Genomic DNA, 27,524 nt, shown 5'->3' with positions numbered 1-27,524 from the left:
AATATTCATAAACCCCTGCACCCGACGACAGAAGTCACGTTCTTTGGAAGAGCACATATATTTACCAAAATCGATCATGTGAGCATAAAGTTCATCTCACCAAATCCAAAGACTAAAACATTCAGAGTATGTCCTCTCACTAAAATGAAACTAGAAATCAATCTTTAAAAGTAATTTGAAAAGCTCCCACACGTCCATAGAAATTAAGCGATCTGCTTCTAAATAACTATGAGTGAGAGAGGAAATCACAATAAATATGAGAAGATTTTAAATGGGAAATATTAGAAACTGATGACAGAGCCCTGCTCATCCAACTGTGTGGAATGTACCTGAGCTCTGTGAGGAGAGGGGATGGCCTTAGAGCATCTGTTTCAAAGAAAGAAAACCTGAACATCAAGAAGCTGGAAAAAGATCAAACTAAATTTAGTAGAAGGGAATAATAAAGCTAAGAGGAGAAATTCATTAAATAGGAAACACATGTTATTGTTCGTCTCTAAACAGATGTCAACAATGTAAAATCTAAAATCCAAATGCTGGCCTTTCTCAAACACCCTCCCCATCGGGTGGCCTCCTTGCACATGCTCACTAGAGACTGGAATTCAGGATCTGGCAGTTTTAAGAATTCGTTTCTCACAGCTTCACTCTTTAACCCTCAGTGTGCTCTAGGCTAAGAAGCCCTGAGAAGGGAGTGTGCCTTACGCCTCTGGAGGTGCCTGGCTGCCGGGGCCCTCTGTTGTCGCGCCGCCCATCAGCAGGAGCAGTCCCGCCTGCAGAGCCTCCGCCGCCTCTTGCAGGGCGCTGCCTCCCTCCAGCGGGCTCCTGAGCACCTGCTGCAGCCGGCCGCCTGCCCGCCACCGCTGGAGCACCTGCACAGTCAGAAACGGGGGCTATTACAACAACAGTAACAGAGAGATAACAGATTCTGGTCGAGAAACATCAACAGACCAGCTAGACGACACACAGCCATTTTTACAAGGTTGGGAGACTGCAAAGCTGGGTAACAATTGCATTGTGGCTGAATTTCTCAGAAATTAAAGACTACAAATTGCAACCATGGATGGGTATAACTTTTTCATCAGGCCCCATTTCTCTCTTTCCTCCCCCTACTCCCATTCCCAGCAGAGAAAGCAGTAGGTACATTTCTAAACAAGTGAAATATGCCCCACACTAAGCTGACATGTTGGAGACAGTATAAATACAGTCCTGTCTTTAAATTGAGGTCATAATTACACCCAGTCACAAATGCACTGGACGTCACAGGCCTCGGGATGACAAAGCCAAAGGCAATCAGTGCTGTGGCTCCACACGGCATCAAAACAGATCGTTCACGCGCAATCACGGAAGGCAGGGAGCACGTGACAAGGATCTGTGTGCGAGGTAACCCTGACTACCCAGCAGTCAGGTACCCGGATAATGCACTGAGCAAGGCGTCGACCTGACCATGCTGATGCTGGGCAGGTGGCTCTGTCTCCTGATCATTTTACTGCCAGACATACTTAGTGCCACCAAGTGGACAATACCATCTGCAGCTTTAAAATGTCTGGTCTACTATTGGAGGTTTTGACCTTTATTCATGACACGTATTAGGAAGAAAAGTTAAAGATGTGTGTCCTTGGAGGAAAGCGTGTGGTGGGGGCTGTGATGACAAAAACAGACCATGGTTCTTGCAGCTGCATGAAGTCCAAGACAGACTTCCCGGGGGCATCTGTGCTGAGGGGCAGCGAGCCCAGGCCGTGGGCACAGGGAGGAGGGCACAGGTGGCCAGGACGGAGGGCCCAGGGCCTTTCCTGGAAGGACACGGGGCACGGAGAGGTGGGGATGGGGATGGCCAGGGTGAACAGCTAGACCTGCTCCCAGCGTTGCGCCCGCAGTCACTGCTGCTCTGGGCACTTGACCCTTCGCGCAGGGCGTAGCGCTCTGTGAAGCGTTCCCACCACAACAAAGTCACACATCAACCAGAGGAGGATGTGGGAGGAGTGGGATGGAGGTGACGCGCTTGAACCCGCGCAGGCACACAGGGGCGCCCCGATGGGCACAGCACCTGTTTGTAGACCTGCAGCCAGCTGACCACGTGGACCAGGTAGGTTTTGGCTGCTGACCAGCGGGTGTGACAGTCTCCAGGGTGACCCTCTCCGTCAGCTTCGTCCTCGGAGGCTCGGGACAAGGCTGAGCACACCATCCGCTCCAATGAGCTGTCTGTGGGAATCTGGCAATGACATGAATAATACTTAGCAGTCAAGCTTTCTTTTTCTAGAATGTTTCTCTTCTAAAAATATCACCGCAGTCTCGCTAAAGGAAAGGCTGGCATTGGCTTAACGAAGAAGTAACACGTTGATAAAGTGTCGCTTAAAATGTCCTTGCACCGCCCAGCCTGCCCAAGCGATTCCCGGTCTCTCAAGGAGAAACCCAAGTGCGAGAGAAGCAGGAAGCGTGCGTACCTCTTTCAGTTCAGCTGAGTAATTCAGGATTTGTTCCGCATGAAGGTCATCAAATCCAAATCGGGACTGCAGGTCCGCCCGGACCTCCTGCGGGGCCCGCAGCAGGCTGCGCAGGGACAGGCTGCGCCCCGACTCTGCGAGACAGCCGGGGTGACAGGTCAATCTCTCAGCCCTGGCAGGTGGCGTGTCTGCAGCAGTTCAGAGAACAGCACCTTCACTTTCAAAGGACCAAATGCCCTTGGGACGATCCAGTAGGAGAAGCAAACGGAAGCTGGCCCTGGGTGCTGCAGCGTGGGGAGGGGCGCCCGCTCCCGGCGGGAATGGCTGCAGATCTCTAAGGGCCATCTGACAACGTAGCTCAAGAACTTTGTGAAATTCAATCACAGGACCCGATAATTTCACTTCTAAACATCTACCTCCAGAAGCTGCCATGTCCATGAAGAACAAGAATGTACAGTAATGTCTCTGTGTTGGTCTTACTATTAAATGTGGAAACCCAGCTAGCATCTAGCATGGGGGAATAAGTTACAGTATGTTCACAGTACAAAATGCTAAGGAGTCTTCACACTGTCCTGCCAGAAATTACTGAAACTCACAGGAAAAAAGTTCCTCCTCTATCAGAGTTAATTAAGGTATAAAACTCATTAGCTGCCCAACCACCCAGAATGGCACACCCAAAATTTAAGTCCAAAACACCCCCCAAGGTTTCACAAAATCTCTGTCAACTGCACACAAAACAGCATGTAAATTCCAACAAGGTCTCTTCTCCCCGCACGCAATGGGCTGGACGTCCGCCCCTGTGGCGGGGACACGTCCCTGCGCCCACGTGGCTTATGGCCATGGGGCCTCCGCACGTGGCCTCTGAGGCTTTAATTAGCGTGGGTGCTAAACTGCTCCAACTGTAACACTGAGAGGAAGCTCTGGACTCCGGCTGCTCCTGGAACCCCAGCCGCACCTTTTCCAGGACTGGCTTCTCCCCATAAACTTTGCTCCCCTTAAAAAAATAAATAAAAATTTTTAAAAATTCTGTCAATTTTCATCTGAAAACCAGCGACGAGGTGGTTTCAGATCCTGACTCTCCAGCCACCTGCCGAGTGCCTGCTCGGGGCACCACAGAGCCCCCTCCACCCGCCCGCGTGGTCTCCAGCTGAGTAATTCCTACGCCATTTACATCGGAGCTTCTGAGGGCACTGGGACGGGCCAGGACCCAGGCCCCTTGCTTCCCGGCTGCTCGTCTCTCTGTGGCATCAGCGGGAGAGGCTGGTCTGAGGTTTAAACGGCGCCGTGTGTCAGGAGGCGCCAGGCCAGGCATTTCCCTCCGGCAACACGACAGGCCATTCCCGGGAGGACAGACCAGAGCCCCTGAAGGTCCTTCCTCCAGCTGAGGTCGCCATTCAAACCCGGAGGTCTGACTCCAGCCTGTGCTGTAACCACTGACCTCTAGGCCCAGAGTACTTGGCACTGGTCACAGAATTCAGGAAAGGAGGGAATAGTCACACAACAGCCCATCAGTGGGTATAAAATGTCAGAGCAGTCTAAAACCGGAAAGACAACTTGGGTTCTGGAAGTCAGGCTAAATGACAGCTCAGAGCACACGATGCACAATTCCCGAACAGAGCACGGCTGGCCCAGAGCTGGAGCCACTGACGGGCCTTCCCGCCCCTCACACACTGTCCTCTGCTCGCCTTTGGAGACACAATAAATGAAGACAATTTGTAGCTGCCTCCAGAAGCTGTTCTGTGATAGTTCTTAGCTCTCACTCACTGAAAGTTAATAGAACATCCCTAATTTTAATTCCATTCGTAACTGTAATGTTTCCAATGGTAAGGTAAGTGGATCGTTGTAATTTGGATGACGCACAGACCTGAGCTTCCTAATGATAACGCGTTTGTTAACTGAGGTCGCGGGAAGGATGCAGCGAGGTGGTCTGTGTCCCCACTCCCTGGGCTCTGTGCTGAGCGTAAGAACCCGTGCTTCCTGCTGCGATCAGCCCACAGGAGGACAAGTAAACACGGCGGCCGGCTTCCCTCTGGCAGGGCCAGCGGACACCCTTCCTGTCTAGGGGTCCTCCCTCCACTGAGGCACCGGCAACCAGAACGGGGGCCTGGGTGGTGGAGGGTGTCATGCGAGGCTGCTCCACGGGCGGGAGATCTGAAGGCGCACAGACATCTCTGCGTGGGCGTCTCCCGGTGCGTTCAGCGGTGCCCGTTCTCAGCCTTCTACCGCTTCTCAACAGAAACCGCTGTTCCTTCCTGCCTTTATAGCTTAAGTGACTTGAACGGCACTTGAGCTCCGTTGGTTGTCAATAAATTTAACGAGTGAACCACTTGAAATACCGTAACCGCTTAGGTACCCACCCGCACCTGCGGCTGCTACTCCGTGTTCCTGCAGGAACGTCAGCGCGGAAATGGTCGCCTTCAGCACCATTTTGGAAACCCTGGAGGTAGCAGGGTTGAGTGGCAGCCGATCTAGCTCTTCCAGAGACGTTAAGGAACTGGAACCAAACAAAAGCAAAGCAACGTGAGCCGGTGGCTGGCACAAGGGCACGGACTCCACGCGTCCATCCCCGCCACCGTGCCAGCCCCTGCGCTGTGGTGGACCACCCACACTCAGCATCCGTGGTGGCTTTCCATGTGGCTCCAACGCCCTGGACTCGGGACTCAATGTAACAGTCCAGTCCCTCCCATGAACACGTGGGCACCTGGGCCACCTCCTGCTCTGCCTGTGACAGAACCTGAGTTTCTGGCGCTTTCCAGCGCTCAGTAGGGCAGCCAGGGTGCAAAGCGCTGTCACCTCAGAAAGAGGTGAGCAGTCAGCCTGGCTGCCTCCAGGTCAGGTGCTCAGCTCCCTGTCTGGAGGGCACCCACTGGGACGCCTGGCACCGTCCTCCACGCAGTCTTAACCTTGGATCTGAACCGTCAGCGACCGTGTTTACCAAACCGCTTCACACACACAGGCCTCAGGGAGTCCACGTGCTTGTAGTGTTAATGTTGTTTTTATAGATCAGTATTTTACTTTATAAATAATTATACTTAAACTTGCAAATTTGAAAATCCATTCAACTGACATGGGAATATATCTGAATTTTAGCAACAAGAGACCAAAAAGACCTAAGAGGTTATGTCCCTGAATCTCCTTGTTAGGAAAGTCTCCCGTGGCCTCCTGTAGACTGCGAGCGCCAGATTACAGGAGCGGTCACTGAAAACGGGTCATGCCAAGGGAAGCACACCAGGTGTGCAAATGTGTAAGTTATAAACCAAACCAACAATTGTCCAAATGCGTCCCACCTTCCTACACTGACAAATGCGCCTTCGTAACAACTTGGGAAGCCACGGTCACATTAGCTAAACTTATTATACACGTGTCATATCTCCATTAGTGAAAAACTCAGAAATAACCACAAGTCTAAGTACATTATGGTAGATGGCATAGTACCAAAAAGAAATGTCACACAGCCGTGAAAATGTTCATTTGAGGACTCTTGGAACATATGAAATGTCAATGGTTAAATAATTTAAATCAAGGAGAATGTGCTGAACAGCATTGCGTACTTATGTCAGATATTTATACAGGAACATGAGGGGCAGGCGGAGATGCAGGAATGCTAGCTGTGGGATGACATCACTCCGGAGTTTTTCTTATCCTGTCCTATAGAATAAACGGCTAATTGCAAATCGACTGAACTGCGAACAACCGGTTGCTATGACACGCACTGACCACCAGGGGGCAGACACTCAACGCAGGAGCTGCCCCCTGGTGGTCAGTGTGCTCCCACAGGGGGAGCGCCGCTCAGCCAGAAGCCAGGCTGACGGCTGCCGAGTGCAGCGGTGGTGGCGGGAGCCTGTCCTGACTCGGTGTCAGTCGGACATCCCCCGAGGGCTCCTGGCCTGCAAGAGGGCGCAGGCCAGACTGAGGGACATGCCCCCACAAGTGCACAAATTTTGTGCACCAGGCCTCTAGTTACCAAATAATTACTTGGAGCCCTGCCTGGTGCTGCTCAAGTGGTTAGACCATCAGTCAATGCACAGACGGGTCTCAGGTTCAATTCCTGGTCAAGGGCATGTATCTGGGTTGCAGGTTCGATTCCCAGCCCTGGTCAGGGTGCGTGCAGGAGGCAATCAATCAATGTGTCTCACATCAATGTTTCTCTCTCTCTCACACACCCTCCCTCAATCCCTCCATTCTATCCTAAAAATCAATGGGAAAAAATACCCTTGGGTGAGGATTTAAAAATACTCAAGAGTTATATGTATTTCCCTTTAAAAGTGAGGAGGAGACACCCACACACCTATAATTCATTACACTTTCTTTGTATCTTACTTCAGGACAGCCTGGAGGAGGCGTGCTGCACCGCGGAGGCCACCGTCCATGGGGACCTGGCTTGCGTCCAGTCTGGGCAGTAAAAGTAGGAAGTCCCAGACTTGGGGCTGCTGGTGAAGGCTTTCCAGTGCCGATATCACCTCCTCGGTCTTATTGAGATCTGCCTGATGGAAGAAGATACCACGGGTTTCTCTTGGTTTTTGTTCATCAGTTAAAGGATGGGGCAAAGTGTAAGAACCTAGAACCTCTGGTGGCAGAGACCAGGCCTGGCAGGTAAGATGTAAAATGATTCTGTGAGGTTGGGCTTTTAAATGTTGTGCAAGCGTGGACAGGGAGAGAGGTAGGGGTCTGCTGTGGTCGCCCATTTCTGTGATTGTGAGGTAGATCTTAGAAGTACATGAGGGTTCGAGTTGGCGTAAGAACGCACACCCACTGTGACTGGGGTTTTCTGTTACAGCAGCTAAACCCGGTCCTAAGTGACTCACCCTGTCACACGGAATACTTCCTCCACACAACATCCCCATCGCCCCTCCCCACGAAGAGCGGGTTTTGGTGGCACAGCCACTGAAAGTTTGGTGTGGAGAAAGGCAAATAAAAAACTGTCTAGCCCTGGCCGGAGTGCTCGGTACTTAGACCGAAGGGTCATGGGTTCGAGTCTCGGTCAAGGGCCATCGCTGTGGCTCACATAGATGTCTGCCTCTCCCCCTCCCGCTCTCTCTAAAAACCAATGGAAAAAATATCGAGTGGAGATTAACAATTATGGCTCTAACCGGTTTGGCTCAGTGGATAGAGCGTCGGCCTGCGGACTGAAAGGTCCCGGGTTCGATTCCGGTCAAGGGCATGTACCTCGGTTGCAGGCACATCCCCGGTCGGGGGCGTGCAGGAGGCAGCTGGTCGATGTTTCTCTCTCATCGATGTTTCTAGCTCTCTCTCCCTCTCCCTTCCTCTCTGTAAAATTCAATAAAATATATTTTTTCAAAAAAAGATGAACAATTAGGGCTGAAAGAATGTTTTGCCAACAGCCTCGGTGAGAAACGGCGCCCAGGCTTCCTTCCTGGAGGAGAAGGGAGGCGGGAGAGGAGGCTCGTGCTGCCGGCTGGGCGCCCAGGCTGGAGCTGTGCTCTCACCGCGGGCGGGGCCGGGGCCGGGGCGGGCGGAGCACCCGCGGGAGGCGAAGCGCAGAGGGGCCTGAGGGCCGCGCCCCGGTGGGGTCACACCGCCCGGCCCTGCCTGCTCCCCACGTGGCTGTCTCCGGGCGGCAGAGGCGGCAGCGCCCTCCGTGGGGCGGGTCCGGGAAGGGCCTCCCTGCGCCCTGGCCGCCCGGGACACAGGCCCCACGTCCGCGGGTCCGGGAGGGGCGGCCACGGCCACTGCGTCCGGCTTAGCCCCGCGGCCCCAGCCTCCGCGGCCCTGGAGGCCCCGCAGGGCGCCTGGTCCTCAGGCCGGGGTGCCCGGGCCGCCTGGCTGCCTCTCCTGGGCGCCCGGGGGCCTGTCCCGGGCTCCCTCCAGGGGTCCCGCCCCGGGTGACACGGGGCAGGTGTCCGACGGCCTCAGGCGCCAGGTCGTGCCTCGCCGGGCGGCAGCGGGGACGGGACACCGCCCATGGCCACATCGTCCTGTCCCCGGGACGCTGGCCCGCTCACGGTCCGGGCCCTGCCTGCCTTTCCCCCCATTTTCCCCCTTTTCCCCCCTTTTCCCCCCTTTCCCCTTCCTCAGTTCCCGGGTTTCCTCAGTGTCCTCGGGAGGGGGCGGCCCCTCACAGCTCGGGGCCAGGCCGTCCCGGCGGCGCAGGCGCAGTCACCGCCCAGAGCTGAGCTGGACCTCCGGGCGGAACCAACGTGCGGAGGCCCGGTCCCCGCGGACCCGTTCCAACGCGCTCAGTGCCTGGAACTGCGGCCTGGTGGGAAGGAAAAGCCAACTGCACAATGAGTGATGTCTTCAACCAATCAGATCCCACCATGACGGGCGAGGCAACTCCTTCCGGGGTCCTGCTTCCTTCCGGTTTCTTCTCTAGTGACTCCAAGCCCAGGTTACCCAGTCAGACCCCTCATTAGAACTAGCGGATGCGACAACCCCTACCTCCGGCCTGTAAATGTGCTCGACCCTCCTCTGGCCCCTCTGGTTCCCGCCTGCCCTCCTGGTTCTGGTCCATCCCGGCGCAAAGACCCCTCAGGGGTGACACCTGGGCCCCAGCGGGAGTGGGGCGAGTCAGAGGGACCCAGACTCAGGATTCAGCACTACCCTGATGTCACAGACCTCACAGCTCCACCCCCAGGGCTCACTGCACCTGCTGCCCCGCCCAGGCCTCACTGCACCTGCTGCCCCGCCCCCAGGCCTCACTGCACCTGCTGCCCCGCCCCCAGGCCTCACTGCACCTGCTGCCCCGCCCCCAGGCCTCACTGCACCTGCTGCCCCGCCCAGGCCTCACTGCACCTGCTGCCCCGCCCAGGCCTCACTGCACCTGCTGCCCCGCCCCCAGGCCTCACTGCACCTGCTGCCCCGCCCCCAGGCCTCACTGCGCCTGCTGCCCCGCCCCCAGGCCTCACTGCACCTGCTGCCCCGCCCCCAGGCCTCACTGCACCTGCTGCCCCGCCCCCAGGCCTCACTGCACCTGCTGCCCCGCCCAGGCCTCACTGCACCTGCTGCCCCACCCCCAGGCCTCACTGCACCTGCTGCCCCGCCCCCAGGCCTCACTGCACCTGCTGCCCCGCCCCCAGGCCTCGCTGCACGTGCTGCCCCGCCCCCAGGCCTCACTGCACCTGCTGCCCCGCCCCCAGGCCTCACTGCACCTGCTGTCCCGCCCCCAGGCCTCACTGCACCTGCTGTCCTGGACCCAGACCAAGTTCCTCTTCCAGCCCATCTCCTCGGGGAGTGTGCCTGCCCCAAAGCAGAGTCCCATGCTGTTGCTGAAGATAAAATCAGGAGATTGAAACCATGCTTTCGGCCTAACCATTACATCTCTGAAGACCATGTTTCAAACTTCCGGCACAATACTTACTGTTAAGAAGCTGGAGCCATAAGGAGAACCTACAACAGAGAAGATTTCAGACACGTTAGTCCCACCAGCAGTCAGAACGCACTTGCTGAGTGGCCGTTTTAGTTCTAAAATCAAATGGTTCAACACAGAATGTGGGCCCACAATATGATTACATGCCTGAATGAAGAATGAACAGCCACTTTCGATTTCTAAAACACATGGATATGAAAGTAAATTCCTGGGGGAAATTGGTAAACCAGATTTCACTAATTTGCATAAAAAGTCTAATTTTATCAATCTCTCATTCCACAGGCATTATGGCCAGTCAAGACAGGACAGAGAACATGAAAGCAAAGAAAGAAAAAGTTGAAGAGGAAAGGCGAGAAATTGTGATTTTTCAGACCTAGTGAGTGTCCACAGAGAACTGAAGAATTACTTGGTGTAAAAAGCCAGGACATTTGTTGTGTTGTGAGTAGAGATTTTCTTTTATCCTGAGAAATGGTTCAAATTGGCAAACTGAAAATCAACCGGAGATTGCCTCTCAAAAAAATTAGTTCTCTCTTTAATAGAATATAGAAAAGCTCATTTGAAAAACACATTAAAGTAGAATGATCCCATAAGAGCACCTACTAATAAGGACTCCATCTTCTGTGTGTGAAGCTGTTCTAGTCCTTGGTAATGCATTTGGTCCATAGTGAAATCTGCCCCTCCTTGCTCCACCCCGGACAAAGGTGCTGGTTTCTCTCTTAGAAATAATATATAACACCATCTGCTTCGTTTTTCTGCCAAACTTTTTATTTCACTTTCTGGTGTTACTCTATAAAGAGAAAAAAATCACTTAAAGAGAAAAATCGGACCTAGCCAGTTTGGCTCAGTAGATAAAGTGTTGGCCTGTGGACTGAAGGGTCCAGGTTAGATTCCAGTCAAGGGCATGTATCTTGGTTGCAGGTTCAATCCTGCGGGAGACAACCAATTGATGTGTCTCTCACATCAATGTTTCTCTGTCTCTCCCTCTCCCTTCCACTCTCTCTAAAAAAATCAATGGAAAAATATCTTCTGGTGAGGATTAAAAAACAAAATGTTACAAAAATGGGAAGTGGGTTCTTAGGGTTGCCAGATTTAGGAAATAAAAACATTCTTAAACTAAAAAAATTGTTATTTACCTGAAATTCAAATTTAACTGAATGTCCTGTATTTTACCTGGCAACCCTGGATGGGGTTGTGCTAAAAAGTTGGGGGTGGAGGAGGACGCGAGAATAGGATATCTGTGACCCCAACATATTGATGAAATTTGTAGGCAATAACTCAGCTATGTCAAGACAGGCAATTGTCTGCCCCCCACCCTTGAGGTCCAAGCATAAAGGATCATAACTGAAGTGTTATACACATAGAAAGACCCATTCAAGTCTACCAGGAGGAGGAACCAAGTGATCAAGGTGTGTGTGTGTGTGTGTGTGTGTGTGTGTGTGTGTGTGTAAGGCAGGATCAGATTTAAAAACAGGAAGAGGGGATGAGAAAGGAAGCAAGTGACAGGAGAAAGCAAGAGGACAGAGAATGGAGAGGGGATCCGCAGAGATAAGCAAGATGAGCTGCAGCCGCTCTGAAGGTTGTGCCCAGTGTGCCATCCCGGGGGAGGTGGGACTCTCGCTCGCCCTCCACAAGCCTCTCTGGGTGCTGGGCCTCATCCATGGAGGGCGTGCCTATTCCAAGACGAACAAGGACCTCCCGGTGCAGTGCAGGGCTGTTATGTGACCGGGACTTGACGGCCCTGCTCAAGCCCGTCTCCAGGTGAGATGCTGACAGCGAGATTTACTTGCCTGGAGGCTTGGCTCGTTCTGCCCAGAGCTGTTTTAAGCTTGTTGCCTTGTCCATCATTTCACGCACGCCATCAGCCAGGTCCTGCATCTCTTGCAAGAAGACCAGGTCATGGATCTTGTGATGGGCAGCTGTGGCTCGGAACCTAGACGAACTCCAAGCAAGCAGAATGAGGACCACAGCAGAGCTCGCCACAGGAGCAAGTGTCCTGGGCGTTTTTAAGATTCCTGGTGCCAAATACCAAGTCGCTTCCAATGAAACCTGTGCCCATTTCCACTCCCACCGGCGGCCTGTCATCCGGAATGGAAATCAGCGTTTTTAAAACCTTTGCCAATTTAAAATTAGAAAGTTGCTCTCAATCCCTTTATTATCTGTGGAGTGTAACCATTTTATATGTTTATTAGTCACTTTTTTTTCCCATTTATTTTTCGCATGTTCTGCAGCCCGCCCTGTGCACGGTGCTGGGAATAAATCACCAGTGAATGGAGCAGACACACGTCCTGGGTATGGAGGAGACAGGAGGTGGGTGCACAGATGAGCCTCGTAGCTGTGGGCTGAAGTAAGCGGCAGGAGGCAGGTCAGTGAGATCGGACAAGGCAGGGCGTGAGGGGAGTGTGTTGCAGAGATTCCGCTCACGGTGGGCCTGAGAGGAGGTGATGCTGGGCTGAAACCTGAAAAGAATAAAATGGTCGGCCAACGGGAAGAAGTGGGGGTTGTGGCCTGGTCAGGGACTATCAGAAGGCCCAGAGGTGGGGAAGGGCTGAGCTAAGGGTGTGTGTGGGGGGGGGGGGGGGGGGGGAGAGGTGTGGTAGGGTGTGGAGAGTGCCCACATGGCACAGAGCCCCCGTCACGGGAGGACTGTGTGTGGCCCCGGGAGCAGGGGCGGCTGGGACGGTTTCCCGGGGGATGGCCGGGTCTGGCTGCAGCAGGAAGCGGCCTCAGGACAGGGTGGGAAGGGGCCCAGTGACAGTCAGGGCCGCTCTGAAAGGAAGCTGAGACCTCCGGGGGCTGGGCGTGGTGTTAACCAGGCCTTTGATCTTCTGTGTCTGAGGCCTTGCTGACCCGGGAGGGAGGCCGTCCCAGGCCCGTTCCTAGAGACGGCAGGGCCTTGCCAGGTGGTTTCCGTGTCTGCACGTCTCACACCCCGTCAGAGGGCGTCGTGGGCACGCGCAGACGGGGCTTCAGGAGCGGGAAGCCAGGGGCCTTCAGGCAGTGGGGGAGAGCGGGCCGTGGTGCCGATGGAAGCGGGGCCTGCGGTCACCACCGGGACACCAGGAGCTCAGGACGGAGCGCGGCAGGTGGCATAGTCAAGGCCTCTGTCCATTTAATGGGGACGCTCACTGTCTTCTTTATGCTGAGACACAGCGTCCCAGGGTCACGTCAGTACCGTCGCCCTCTACTTGCCTTCGGACACAACAGAGCCAGGTCCAGGCCGGAGGGGAGCCTGCCCTCGGGTCACACTCCACCCACCCCTCACCTTTGGAAGGCGTGGCCTCCACCTTGAGTGGGTCAGAATTCCAGAAGCACAGCAACAAATCAGCACCACCCCTCGAGACCCTGTGCTCAACCGTGAACATAACCGTGTCCTAAGGAGCCTGGGGCTGCGGCCAAAGGCCCGTCCTCCCCCTACCCCCACCCCCACCCCCCCACACACACACACCAGGGCCTCTCCCGGGAGCCACGGAATCAACAGGTCACAGGGCGGGAAGGGAGCTTCCTGTGAAAGGAACTGGTTTCATGTTCTTTTCCTAATTATTTCAGAGGCGCCTTCATTTGTCCTTAGACGGGATGAAGAACTATTACTAAAATGAAGATGTTTGTGGCAGAAAATCCTGGGTGATGAGGGGGGGGAGGGGGGGAGGGGGGAGAGAGACAGACAGAGAGACAGACAGACAGACAGACACTATGAACTGGAGGCCCGGAAGCCCCGGAGCTGTGACGGGATTGGCTGGGGAACCAGTCCTCCCTCCTGAGCCTGGCTCTCTGGCCTCTCCCAGGGGAGAAGGCAGAACAGTGAAGAGTAGAAAGAACAGGACGGAGACACGGCCCCTGGCAGGTGACGGGACTTCTTTCTCGGCCCTCAAACTAGTAATGAACCCGCTCTCCAGGCCTGGATCCCACTGGAGAAGAACACGGCAAACTCGAAACAAACACAGGAAATGCAGCCGGACAGGAGAGGAGGAAGCGGAACTCCATTCCCGGTGAGGTGATCGTGTGCGTAAAACACCCCAAGGGATGCGTTGAAAAGTTGCTAGAACTGATTGCCCACATTAACAAAAATTAACGCAGAAAACATGAACTACTTAGGAGCAGACTTAACAGAAAGTGTGTGAAACCGAAGAGTACGAAATCACTCCTGAGAGAAAGTCAAGAAAACGTGACCAAATGGAGAACCAGACCAGGCTCCTGGGCGGGGAGACTCACTGTTGTGCTCTGGCCGCATTGCCACGGTTGTGGGTTCGATCCCTGGTCAGGGCACATATGCTAGTAAGATCCAACCAATGAATGTGTAAACAAGTGGAACAACAAACCCGTGTTTGTCTTTCTCTCTCCCCTTCCTCTTTCTTTCTAAAATCAATAAATAAAAATTTAAACACATTTTTTAAAGACTCAATGTTGTTAAAATATCAATTCTTTCCCAACTCATCTACAGATGAAACGTAACCCCCAGCTGGACAACCACATGCACAAGAATGGACCCCTCGCTCACACCAGACACAGAAGTCGACTCAAATGGCCCACAGACCCCAACAGAGAATCCACACGGCAAAGCTGTTGGAGGAAACAGGAGTAAGTCTTCATGATCAGGGGTCATGGGTCATGCAAAGCCTTCAGATATGACATCAAACACACAAGCCACATAAGAAAACAGACACCTGAGACTTCATCAAAACGAAAAACTGCTTTGCCCTAGCCCAGTGGTCAGCAAGCTGCGGCTCTCGAGCCACGGTTTGCCTCTCTGTTGACTAATGAGTTTGCAGACCACTGCCCTAGCCAGTTTGGCTCAGTGGATAGAGCGTCGGCCTGCGGACTGAAGGGTCGCAGGTTCGATTCCGGTCAAGGGCATGTACCTTGGTTGCAGGCACATTCCCCAGTAGGGGGTGTGCAGGAGGCAGCTGATCGATGTTTCTCTCTCATCGATGTTTCTAATTCTTTATCCCTCTCCCTTCCTCTCTGAAATCAATTTTTTTAAAAAAAGAAGGATAAATTCTTAGCCGCTCTGAGTGGAGAAAGAGGATCCTGCTACTTGGAAAGAAGCCGGGCCCTGGAATAGGGAAAATTATGAAACAGAGGCTGAGGGATAAAGTGAGGAATAAAACGGTCACCCTAGTCAAGCTAAAATAAATCACTAAAATCAAGTCGGCTGAGGTCTGAGGAAGCAATTCTGCTCAGGGACCCTAGCCACCTGCACCCTCCCGCCCTGCCTCACGCCACTCTCCACCCAACCCCGGACGGCCCTGGCCTGCGAGCCCGAAACCCTCCTGGGCCAGCTGAGGGAGGGGGAAGCTCCTCCGTAGCAAAACCAGGAAGGGGACGTGGATTTGCAGAACCATCCCACCCAGGTGGGAGGAACCCTGGGACTTCTGCCCCAGGAACTTTCCGGGGGGGTTAAAAGGGCCTGGAAATTCACAGACTCAATGAGCCGAGATCCTGTTTCAATCGCCCTGAATGGAAACTGGCCTTCAGGTCATCGGCAAACTGAGACAAAGTGGATGTTTGTTGATGGCGACCAAGGTCAACTGACTTCATCGGTGAACCAACGTAAGAACCAATGAGAAAGGCCGTCAGGGGGCAGGGTCTGAAGCCAGAGGTGAGCTTGACCGTGTGTGGGCTTCTTCCTGGGGCCTCTTTCCTCACCTCTTTCTCTACCGCACCCTCACCTCTCACACCTGGGCCTCGGGCACCGGGAGACAGGCACTCCCCCCTGGCTGTCAGTCAAAGCCTCGAGATGCCGCTGCCGTGAAGCCCACGGCTCTCCGCAGGCCGGGAGCCCTGTCCCGAGCTCCCGCTGTCCTCCCTGCGTCCCGCACGCTGACCGGAGGCCTGAAGTGCAGGGACTCGGAGGAAAAGGACAGTGACTCCCTGGCATGGAGAAATAGGTTACTATCAGCCAGAGAGACGCGAACTGGCCACCGGTAACTCCCCCTGCGCCAGGCTTGCTGTGTTGTTTGGCCTGTGCCCGGCCGGTGTGGCTCAGTGGTTGAGCGTCAACCTATCGACGGTTTGATCCCTGGTCAGGGCACATGCCCAGGTTGTGGGCTCCATGCCCTGTGTGGGGCGTGCAGGAGGCAGCTGATCAATGATTCTCTCTCATCATCAATGTTTCTCTCACTCCCTCCCTTCCTCTCTGACATCAATAAAAATATGTTCTAATTATTTTGCCTTTAACACTCATTATTTTGACGCTGTTAGTAGGTACTTGAGGAACAGGTGAAGCGGGTGCACGGATTCACAGAACTGAAGGTGACGGGGCCAGTACTGTCTGGGTGGGAAGCCCCGTTGTTTCCTGTTCTGAGTGAGGAGGGACACCAGCAGGCCTGAGAGGAATGCCGGAGAGCCTCCAGCCCCGAGAGGATTCTGTGCTGCAGTGACGAAGGGGCCACATGCTCACCTGACAGCTCAGGGGAGGCCTGCGTGGCCGTCTTGCTAACTCAGACCTAAAGTCACCACAAAGGATGGTCTGGAATTTAACTAAACGCAGTGATGGTGGGCAGTCACCTCCTAGGCCGGTATCTTCCCTGACAAGGTCAACCTTTACCTTAACTGAGCCTATCTGTCTTTTTGCATCTGTGATAACATACCCTGGAAATGTCTGGGTAACTTGTAACCTCCCTTTCCGGACCCCTTGGGGCACAGCCTAATGTGCCTGGGCGCCAGGACAGAGACCACAAATCCCTTCATTGTTATGTTAATTGTCCCTGCACCCACCTAAGCATGTGTCCATCATTTTACTTTTTATCCAATCCCAGAGGTTTCTCCCCCCTCCCTAACCTATCACCAATGGATTTCATGGAACTCACCTACTCCCCTCCTTTGGCTGCAAATGTATAAAACTAGATGAAAACCCGCCATTCTCCGGAGCACCATCCCAACCCGTTGAGATACTACTTCCCAGCAATTGTCGACAGCTTGGCTCAAATAAACTCACAGGAATTCTTCACAGGTTTGAATGTTTTTACGTTAACACTTCCTCCTCCACACACACAAGAAGACCCTGACTGTCTTGGGGTTATGCTTTCAGACTATTTCCAAATGATGTTCTTTGCATAATGCTTTTATACATAATACCGATCCCAAAAAATATAAGCGCCATTTATAAATAGTGTTCCAGGCTGTCCAAAATTACCTGGAAACATCTCATTTTCTTCTTGTAACTTAAAGATGCTTCACCTTTAAATGTCTTAGCTTAGTCAATGCCAGGAGGTACAGATGAACCAAAACACAGGTCATTCGCACCCAGTAAGTTCAAACCGCGGCGATGAGCCAGCCGCTCCCCACGCCCACCCCCCACAGAGGCTTCCAGACCCTCAGGACCTCGCAGTGAACGCCTTTGACTCTGGTTCCATGAAGGACTTCCCGCTCTTTCTCTGTTTGGTGTTTGACGCCACAGGCACCACAGGTGCGGCCTGGGTGGGGGTCAGAGCTGCACGCCTGTCGCCTGGTGAAGGGCGGGCCAGGCCGAGAAGAAAGCTCGGCGGTCCCTGTGTTCACGTGGCCTCAGCGGTGGGCAGCAGGGGCGCGGCCAACCACCACCCCGGGGGGCGCAGACAAACACGGGCGCCAGCACGAACAGTTAGCTAAGCAAGTCACTCTGAAGCCAGTCTGAACCGCAGAAAACAAACCTTTGCTGCAAATGGCTTTTGCTAGTTACTCAGCAATCACTGTGGTTCTTGAAACAGCCGGCAGCTACTCACGGTGGGAAGGCATTGTCGTGTGAGTCTGAACTTAATAAAGACGTTTCCCTTGTAACTCTACCTTCTGTGCCTTCCGTGACCTCTGACCTGCCCCAAATGAGGGAGGTGTTCCTAAAAGCCTGGCGCCTGTTCTAGCCCCCGCTTCCCCTGGCTCCGAAGAGGATGCTGTGTCTTACCGGAGACGGTGCTCTGTGGGCCCCGTGTCGCTCGTGTTCCGGCACCGCGCCCCGGTGTTGCAGAGGAGGCCCCGCACAAAAGGGAGAACACCCCGGCTGGGCAGGTCCCGGGGCTGCAAGTAACCTGGAGGCGGGCACAAGGAGATGACCGAGGCAACTGGCAGCAGAAATGCAACGCTACTGAGTTAGAATCAGAAGAGTAACCTGTCATATCATGCCATCGCCTAACTAATGCTGCTGTTCCCGTAAAGGAGGACTGAACACTCAGACGGAGGGGAGGGGACGGGGGGAGGGGGGGAGGGGAGGGGAGGGGAGGGGTTTTTAATTTGGGCAAAATTTTGAAGTCTAACGCCCCTTGTATTCTTAAATGTTTAAGTGTAGCTGTTAAAGATCATATAAAACAAAGAAGTTTAGAAAAACTGGACAGAACCCTAGGTTTTCAGGACTAACGTGGCCCCAATAAGCCACCTCAGTCAAGTGCTGCTCACGTTCCCCTCCCCACCCCCCTTGGCACACACTCCGCCCCCTGCCTTTCACTCTCTCTCTCTCTCTCACACACACACACACACACACACACACACACACACACACACACATACGTAGGGAATCTGGAAGCCACTCATCCACACGGCGTGGCCCACAGAAGCTGGTGGACAGCTGCCCACGAGCCCAGGAGGGTCAGCTTAGTCAGAAGAATGAATCTGTCTGCCGAGCGAGCAAACAGTGGCCGTCATTCCCAGGAGGGAAGGAGGGAAGGAGGGAAATGCTGACCCCCAGAACTGCAGCCGCTGCGATACGACGGCGGAGCCCTCCGTGCACTCCCTCAGCCCGAGTCCCAGGAGCAGCAGGAAGGCGCTGCACGCTCTCTCTGGAGGTGAGATCTGCAATGAAGAGGCACTTACAGTTGTCTCTGTGCCGGGGGGGCTCTTGAAAACGAAGTGCTGTCAGGATGACGAACAGGACACAAGGCCAGAGGAATTCCGTGAGGCAAAGGACCTGCGGAAGTTGTTTTTTTTAAATAAAATACTTCCCGTTGAATAAACTGCAAAGCGTTACGGTATCTCCAGCTCTTAAAAAATGGCAAACCGGCCCGGCTGGTGTGGCTCAGTGGTTGAGCGTCAACCGATGGGCCAGGAGGTCAGGGTTCGATTCTCGGTCAGGGCACGTGCCTGGGTTGCAGGCTCGGTCCCCAGTGTGGGGCGTGCAGAAGGCAGCCGATCCGGGATTCTCTCTCATCATGGGTGTTTCTCTCTCTCCCTCCCTTCCTCCCTGAGATCAATAAAAACATTCTTTGTAAATGGCACACTGAAGGCGCCATCGCCATCCCCGCCATGGGTCTCTGGGAACAACGCCTGGAGACAGGGCCCCAGAGAAGGTCACTGGAGAGCGGAAAGGACGTAGAGGCCACGGGCAGGCTCTTCAGGTGCCAGATGTCCAGGTGCCACGCCCGTCCTCCCTCGAACGCCCTGCGGCGCCTGCCAGCCCTTAGTCAGCACTCCTGGCCCCCAGCAAGCAGTGAGGAGCCGCTTTGCATGCCGCACACCAAGGACAGCGCGCCTTTGCGCCGTATCCTCGAACCAGCTGTGACGGAACCCGGCTGGATCCCAGGCCTGCAGACGAAGTCACTTTCCTTCCGCTTGAACAAAGCTTCATACAGACGGAGTTCAAACCCATTTTTTTGTTGTTGTTTATTTGTTAATCTTCACACAAGGATTTTTTTCCCCATTGATTTTTAGGGAGAGTGGAAGAGAGAGGAAAGACAGAGAGAAACATCGATGTGAGAAAGACACATCGATTGGCTGTCTCCTGCACACACCCCGACCTGGTCGAGGAGTAGCAAGATACGTGCCCTTGACGGGAATCGAACCCAGGACCCTTTTATCCACAGGCCGGTGCTCTATCCACTGAGCAAACCGGCCAGGGAAAACCCATTTCTAAATCCTCCAAGTTGCTCAGGGAGCTGGTGGTTTGGGTTGCAACTGAAAACCACAAATAATAAAACATTCGGTGCAAAAAATAAAACCGTAAAAGAATGAAGGAGGGAGGAGCTGGTGGGGAGGCCTCGCTGGTGGCTGGTGCGGCTAGAATATCCAGGAAGCCGGGAAGCCTGTAATTAGCCCCCCCCCCCCCCCCCCCGGGGGCCCTAGTCCTTGGAGACAAAGGGCTTTGCACTGGGCGTGAGATCCCCTTGTGCCCTCGGGGCACGGGGTCCCCACCTCTCCGAAGAGGACGCTTTCCCAGAGTATTAGGTTTAGGGGAAGCCAGTGAAGGTACTATCATTTGTAAAATACGGCAAGAAAGGTGGGTTCACACTAACAGGAGTCCGACCAGAGAGCCCCGAACCTGCAGCTCAGCCCCCCTCACCCCCGCCACCCCCCCCCCCAGGGCCGGGTGCGGCGGGTCCTCGTTCACGCCGTGCTGAGCACAGAAGGCGACGTGGCCGTAGGGAGGACGATGCGGAGGGACTCCCTTTATTGGACCCACTGGGCTCAGCAGCATCTTCCTCCCTGGGGTGGGGGTGGCCCCTGAGGTCCACGCCGCCTGGGCGCGCTCTACCATTTACAAGTCCCAAGCAGTGGGGGCGAGCATGTGTCTCCTTGGGCTCACAGGACAGAGCCCAGCGGGCGGTGCCAACCCTCCGCCACGGCTGAATTGTCCCCCAAATTCCCACGCTGAAGCCCTGACCCCTGACCTCAGATCACCACCTGAGGGGAAACAGGGCTCGCAGGTGCTTAGTTAGGATGAGGTCCCAGGCAGCAGGTGGGCCTCGTCCAGGCGGACTGCTTCCCGTAAGAGGAGAAACCTGATGCCTGCTTTGTCCTTTAAAAACCCGAGCTTCCCATCTGCCGCTGTAACAATCTGTTTTCACATAAAAGGAATTCTGTTTTCTCCGTTGTTAGAGCACTGGCCCACAGACTGCAGGGTTTCGGGTTCAATTGCCAGTCAAGGGCACATACCTTGGTTGCGGGCTCAGTCCCGTTCCCAGTCGGGGTGTGAACAGTAGGCAACTAATCGATGTGTCTCTCTCACATCAATGCTTCTCTCCCTCTGTATCTCACCTCTGTCTCTCCCTCTCCCTCCACTCTCCCTATTAAAAACAAACAAACAAAAACAATGGAAAAAATATTCTTGGGTGAGGATTTTAAAAAAAGACTGCATTTTCCCCAAATAGTTGAGTAAAACTGAGTGTCAGAAAAAAAATAAGGAGAAATTAGGACACAGACAAACACAGGGAAGACCGTGAGAACTCACCGGAGGCTCAGGAGGAACCCAGCCCCCCCCCCCCCCCACCTGGGCTGAACTCTTCTCCACGCGGTACTGAGACAGAAGCATGTGCTGAACTCTTCTCCACGCGGTACTGAGACACAAGCATGTGCTGAACTCTTCTCCACGCGGTACTGAGACACAAGCATGTGCTGAACTCTTCTCCACGCGGTACTGAGACACAAGCATGTGCTGAACTCTTCTCCACGCGGTACTGAGACACAAGCATGTGGCCTTGGTATTTGTTACCGCCGCGCTGACTGATACACTCTCCACGGGGGGAGGGGGCTGCCCACCGACGGCTTTGCCGGGCCGTGGAGAGCCCATGTGTTGGCTTACCAGGACTCCCGTGAAAGGTTTTGGTGAACGAGCCTCAGTCACCCCTTTCAGCACCAGATTCCATGTCAGCGACTTCATTTTTAACCTTTTTTAGTATAAAACCACTGACAGGTCATCATTCCTTTAACCCTTCCCCAACACGTCCAACCCCACTCTGTCACTGCTTAGACTTCCTGTTTTTCCCTCATATGAAGCTGTTCTACTTTTTGGAAATGCACAACTACTACCCGCTTGGGTCCCTCCCGCAGCAGGGAGCTTTTCTGTAATGGAACTTTGCTTTCACTCAAAAAAAAAACCACACACACAAAACAACCATAGCATCTCGTCAGAAAACACCCTTCCATCTTTTTTCCAACCTGCCTATCAGAGAGGTCAGGCTCCTGACTTCTGACGCCTGGGTCCTGCTCACACCCTTGGACCTTTCTAGCAAATCAAAAACAAATAATTGATGACTTGTGATGATACAAAACCAGCAAAAATCTACCTCTAAGACCTACACTGCCGGAAACTGATCAGTCAACAACCTTCATGGCTCTGAAAGGTCAGAGCTAGTTGGCTCACTGCTGAGTGGAGACCCTGTTAGCTGAAGCAGCCTCCACCTGTTTGTCTCACGTAAATCTCTGTTATTGGCGTTTCCTGCCCAAGGCCTATGGGTGCATCCCACAGTCCCAATAAAAGGGATGGCCCGGCCAGAGCAGCGGGTAGTCCTCCCACTGGAGGTGGGCTCCCGCCTGGCCCCCAATATCGCCAAATTAATACTTTTCCAGTCTCTTTTCATTTGTGTGCGGCCTTCTCCAGAACCCGAACCCTGAACCGGAACCCTGAACCACGCGGGACGTGAAAGGGGTTCCCACACTAAACCATTTTTTTTTTATATAAGTTACTTAACTTCCGGGGCTGGATATGTCATTTTCTGCAATTTCAGAAAATACAGAAACTGTGAGCAACGTGTTAACTGCCTCCAAAGGAAACTATTCTTTAACATCAAGGTAGGCTTTTAGCACCTGAATCGAGGAGGGGACAAAAACTTCAAAGAAATGTGAGGGTTTGTTTTATAAAAGGAGACACACACACACACACACACACACACACACACACACACACACGTTCTGAGGTGGGAGGTCCTTGGAGCTCAGGCTGAGGATTTTAGAGAAAACAAGTGGCTTCCCAGTGGTGCTGTGAGGAACAGGCCCTAAGGCAGGAGGCAGACACAAAGCCTTCCCTGGGGTTCTCTAACAGGAGGGGTGTGGCTGGAACTTGGCTTTGTGCTGAGTGGAGAGCCCCCCAGCGTGGAGCCAGGAACCTCTGGGGCTTCCTGGGAGCCAGGGAAGAAGCCAGGGGAAGGAGAAGCCTGGGAGGAAGAAGAAGCCTGGGGGGAAGGAGAAGCCTGGGGGGAAGGAGAAGCCTAGGGGGGAGGAGAAGCCTAGGGGGGAGGAGAAGCCTAGGGGGGAGGAGAAGCCCGGGGTTAGGAGAAGCCTAGGGGGGAGGAGAAGCCTGGGGGGAGGAGAAGCCTGGGGGGGAGGAGAAGCCTGGGGGGGAGGAGAAGCCTGGGGTTAGGAGAAGCCTATGGGGGGGAGGAGAAGCCTGGGGGGAGGAGAAGCCTGGGGGGGGAGGAGAAGCCTGGGGGGGAGGAGAAGCCTAGGGGGGAGGAGAAGCCTAGGGGGGAGGAGAAGCCTAGGGGGGAGGAGAAGCCTGGGGGGGAGGAGAAGCCTGGGGGGGAGGAGAAGCCTGGAGCGAAGGAGAAGCCTGGGGGGAAGGAGAAGCCTAGGGGGGAGGAGAAGCCTAGGGGGGAGGAGAAGCCTAGGGGGGAGGAGAAGCCCGGGGTTAGGAGAAGCCTAGGGGGGAGGAGAAGCCTGGGGGGGAGGAGAAGCCTGGGGGGGAGGAGAAGCCTAGGGGGGAGGAGAAGCCTGGGGTTAGGAGAAGCCTAGGGGGGGGGAGGAGAAGCCTGGGGGGGGAGGAGAAGCCTGGGGGGGAGGAGAAGCCTGGGGGGAAGGAGAAGCCTAGGGGGGAGGAGAAGCCTAGGGGGGAGGAGAAGCCTAGGGGGGAGGAGAAGCCTGGGGGGAAGGAGAAGCCTAGGGGGGGCGGAGAAGCCTAGGGGGGAGGAGAAGCCTAGGGGGAAGGAGAAGCCTAGGGGGAAGGAGAAGCCTGGGGCGAAGGAGAAGCCTGGGGCGAAGGAGAAGCCTAGGGGGGAGGAGAAGCCTAGGGGGGAGGAGAAGCCTAGGGGGAAGGAGAAGCCTGGGGGGAAGGAGAAGCCTAGGGGGGCGGAGAAGCCTAGGGGGGAGGAGAAGCCTAGGGGGAAGGAGAAGCCTGGGGCGAAGGAGAAGCCTGGGGGGGAGGAGAAGCCTAGGGGGGAGGAGAAGCCTAGGGGGAAGGAGAAGCCTAGGGGGGAGGAGAAGCCTAGGGGGAAGGAGAAGCCTGGGGGGGAGGAGAAGCCTAGGGGGAAGGAGAAGCCTGGGGGGGAGGAGAAGCCTAGGGGGAAGGAGAAGCCTGGGGCGAAGGAGAAGCCTGGGGGGGGAGGAGAAGCCTGGGGGGGAGGAGAAGCCTAGGGGGAAGGAGAAGCCTGGGGGGGAGGAGAAGCCTAGGGGGAAGGAGAAGCCTAGGGGGGAGGAGAAGCCTAGGGGGAAGGAGAAGCCTAGGGGGGAGGAGAAGCCTAGGGGGGAGGAGAAGCCTAGGGGGGAGGAGAAGCCTAGGGGGGAGGAGAAGCCTAGGGGGAAGGAGAAGCCTGGGGGGGAGGAGAAGCCTAGGGGGAAGGAGAAGCCTGGGGGGGAGGAGAAGCCTAGGGGGAAGGAGAAGCCTAGGGGGGAGGAGAAGCCTGGGGGGAGGAGAAGCCTAGGGGGAAGGAGAAGCCTAGGGGGGAGGAGAAGCCTGGGGGGAAGGAGAAGCCTAGGGGGGAGGAGAAGCCTAGGGGGGAGGAGAAGCCTGGGGGGGAGGAGAAGCCTAGGGGGAAGGAGAAGCCTGGGGGGGAGGAGAAGCCTAGGGGGAAGGAGAAGCCTGGGGAGAAGGAGAAGCCTGGGGGGGAGGAGAAGCCTGGGGGGAGGAGAAGCCTGGGGGGAGGAGAAGCCTGGGGGGGAGGAGAAGCCTAGGGGGGAGGAGAAGCCTGGGGGGAGGAGAAGCCCGGGGTTAGGAGCAGCCCGGGGTTAGGAGCAGCCCGGGGTTAGGAGAAGCCTGGGGGGGAGGAGAAGCCTGGGGGGAAGGAGAAGCCTGGGGGGAGGAGAACTCTTGGGGGGAGGAGAAGCCCGGGGTTAGGAGAAGCCCGGGGAAGGTACCATCATTTGCATCTGTGTCTAAGAGGAAGTGGCCCTGATAGCAGGAATCCAGTGGTTCGTGTGGAGAGGGACGAGGTGTGAGCAGTGTGTTCCTAGTCAGACTCGGCCAGCAGAGTTTTATTGTCAGCCCCTCGGACCCACAGTCGGAAGAGGACCACGCATTTTGAGGACACGACGTCCTTGCATTAAACTCGGCTCTGGCCCCTGCACTGGCCCAAGTCCTCAGACGTTCACCAAAGGCCAGCTCCGGGTCTCATTTGTGGGAGAAGGAATTGGAGCCCGTCCGACGGGGGTGTGGCCAGGGCAGTCACAGGCCAGACGCAGAGCAGACTGGAGGCACCTGTCTGCGCGAGGTCCCTGCGCCCAAGAACAGTCCCTGCGCCCGAGAACAGTCCCCGCGCTGCGCTGTGACGGCAGGCTGGGGCTGTGCCAGCCGCAGTGGGTCAGCTTCTCTCTTCCACATCAGACCCCCAAGACTGCAGAACTAGGAGGACTCTGAGCAGCAGGCGTTCTTTTATAGTTTCCTTTATGTTATTTCTTGTTATTAATTTGTTAAATTTAAAAATATGCATTTTATTTTTCCTCTTACGACATTTTTTCTTTTTGTTGTTGTCAGGAAATTGTTCAAATGAGAAAGAACGCGTCAGACTGATGTCCAGTCAGACTGGAATATCAAGAGGATACGCTACGCGTTCCTGCAGACGTAGGGCCGGGGCCCCCGCCCCCAGCAAACCCTGCCAATGCTGACGAGGTTGCTCAGACACGGCCATGCAGACGCTCCTGGGGGCCCCTCAACGGGCATCGACCTGCCCCGATACAGGTGTCCTCACCTGCCACCAGAAACCCAGCTCCAGGAAATCCGTTCCCGAGAAACCGCGCAGGAGAAGGGCACGGTCACCGCAGCAGGACCAGGGGGGCCTCAGGCCGGCCTCACAAGGCTGTGTGGACCACGCACGGGTCCCTGATGGGCGGGCAGGGAATGGAGCCGGCACCCAGGCCGACCAGGGCACCTGCTAAATGCTGGGCTTCACCCTGGCTGGTGCGGCTGGATGGTTAGAGTGTCGGCCCGCGGAGGGTCTCGGGTTTGACTCCCAGTCAAGGGCGGGTCCTCAGCTGCAGGCTCCTGGTTGGGGCAGGTGCGGGAGGCAACCTATCGATGTGTCTCTCTCTGTCTCTCCCCCTCCCTTCCATGTCTAGAAATCCGGGAGGGGAAATATCCTCGGTGAGGAATAGCAAAAACAAGTGTGGTCTGAGCGATCCCATCACCTGGATTCCGTCCCAAAGGAGGCGCGTCCACACTCATGATCCGGCCGGAGCGGTACCCCCGGCCCGCCTGGCGCCCCTCCCGGGACCTGGGTGCAGCCTAGAGCACTGGGGGAGAGGCAGTGCCCAGGACTAACGTCCACCTTGTCCCTCCGGCCAGACGACTCACAGGCTAGGGCTTACAAGAAGCAAAGCCATAGGCGCGCTGACATCCCGCCTTTTTATATATATATATATAATTTTAGAGTTCTTCCACGCCACCCTTTTCTGACAAGATGCCGCGGCCCGTGTTCAGCCACTGTGGCCCCGAGGGCAGGTCCCCTCGCACTGACCGAGCCTCCTGGTTCCCTGCAGGGAGGGGCAGCCCCACCGGCCCCAGGTCCCCCCGGGGACCCGACCCGGGAGCGGGAGGCCCTCACTCACCCGGTGCCTGCACCGGACCAGCCAGTTCTTCCAGACCAGGGCTCCGAGCTGGCGCCCCGCCGGCCACATGCCGCTGTCTGGGCGGGAAGCTCCGTCCTCTGGGCGGGGGAGCCCGCAGCCCCGGTTTATACCCGCGGGCCCAGCCCAGGCGAGTGCTCATTAGTCAACATTAGTCAGTGCCAGCAAAGGTGGGTGATGCAAGGGGATTACTGCCCCCCCCCCCCCCCCCCGCCCAGCTGGCATCGGATGTCCCTCCTGCTGTGCGTCTGTTGAGAAATCTCACCTTCCCCGCCGTCCCGGGCAGAGGCTGTGTGCAGGGGGGTTGGGGCGGGGGTGTGCAGGCGGCAGCCCGCGGGCCGCTCCGGGAGGGAGCGCACACTGGGCCGAGCCCCCTCCTTGGGGCTGCCTGGGGGGATTACTCCTCCCAGAAGAGGTGGAAGGGTCTGGCTCTGGAGAACATGGGGGCGATGGTTCAACGTCAGAGGCGCTGCCCCGTCACACCCTCCCACGCCCCGTCCTCACCGTTTGCCCCAAAGGCTGGGACCCCCGTGCGGCGGGGAGGTGCGCAGGCGCAGCAGGGCCCTGAGTAGCGCAGCCCGGCCCGGCCCAACCTCTGCAGCTCGTGGGGGGACGGACCAGTGAGCCCAGGTGGTTCCCGCCTTTTCATCAGCGAGGCGGCTCAGCGGCAGCTGTTGCACCACGTCCGAGGCCGGCGCCTGGGCTCCTGGGGCCCCGCTGGGGTAGGAGGATCCTTGGGCAACCGGAGTGTGTGGTCACCATTTCATAAAGCGCCTCCCCGCCCTGAGGTCCCGCCATGGCTTTGCCACAGGAAACGGCCCAGGCCTCGCAGAGGGACAGCCGCGTCCTGCAGGCCTGCTTCCAGACGGGGCTCACCTGCTGCTCCACTGCGGCCCCATTTCCCCGCTCGCGCGAGGGCCACGGCCTGGCGGGGGGCGCGCGGGCACGCATGCATGGCACACAGACTCGGGTTCGCTGTTGCCTGCGCCCCGTCTCCCTGGCCTCACCTCCTCCAGGCCCATCCTGTCCTCTGAGTGTTGCTACCTGGTTCCCTTTGCAGGTAACACACCTGGCCCTTGTCAGGTAACATGAACAGCACTTCCCATCATGGGAGACTGTCATTATTTCTAAAAACCAGTGTTAGGAAAATCCCCAGTCATGGGGTGCTCCCATTTCGGTCTATACCAGCCAGTTTGCATGCATGTACATGATTGCATGCATCAGAACCAGCTTCAGGACTGTGGGAACGTAGATGTCCTGTTGACCTCCACCTGCGGACAGGACTGGGTCATGACCACCCCAGGGACCGA

At 55.8% G+C, this 27,524-nt stretch overlaps 1 protein-coding gene across 1 annotated transcript; it reads right to left on the bottom strand.

Moving 5' to 3' along the window:
- Positions 1–695: 695 nt before the first annotated feature.
- LOC307108633 (ATP-binding cassette sub-family A member 13-like) lies at positions 696–27,236 on the bottom strand (the record flags this gene model as incomplete). Its single annotated transcript, XM_079786775.1, has 10 exons — positions 696–866; positions 2,042–2,206; positions 2,439–2,572; positions 4,802–4,932; positions 6,759–6,922; positions 9,757–9,785; positions 11,553–11,695; positions 17,642–17,765; positions 26,480–26,645; positions 27,222–27,236. The coding sequence occupies 10 exons, from the start codon at positions 27,234–27,236 to the stop codon at positions 696–698; spliced, it is 1,242 nt and encodes a 413-aa protein (XP_079642901.1).
- Positions 27,237–27,524: the final 288 nt, after the last annotated feature.

This window comes from Cnephaeus nilssonii (assembly GCF_951640355.1).
Source record: "Cnephaeus nilssonii genome assembly, chromosome: 12".
Classification (NCBI taxonomy): Eukaryota; Metazoa; Chordata; class Mammalia; order Chiroptera; family Vespertilionidae; genus Cnephaeus; species Cnephaeus nilssonii.
This window is presented reverse-complemented; position numbering and strand designations above follow the sequence as displayed.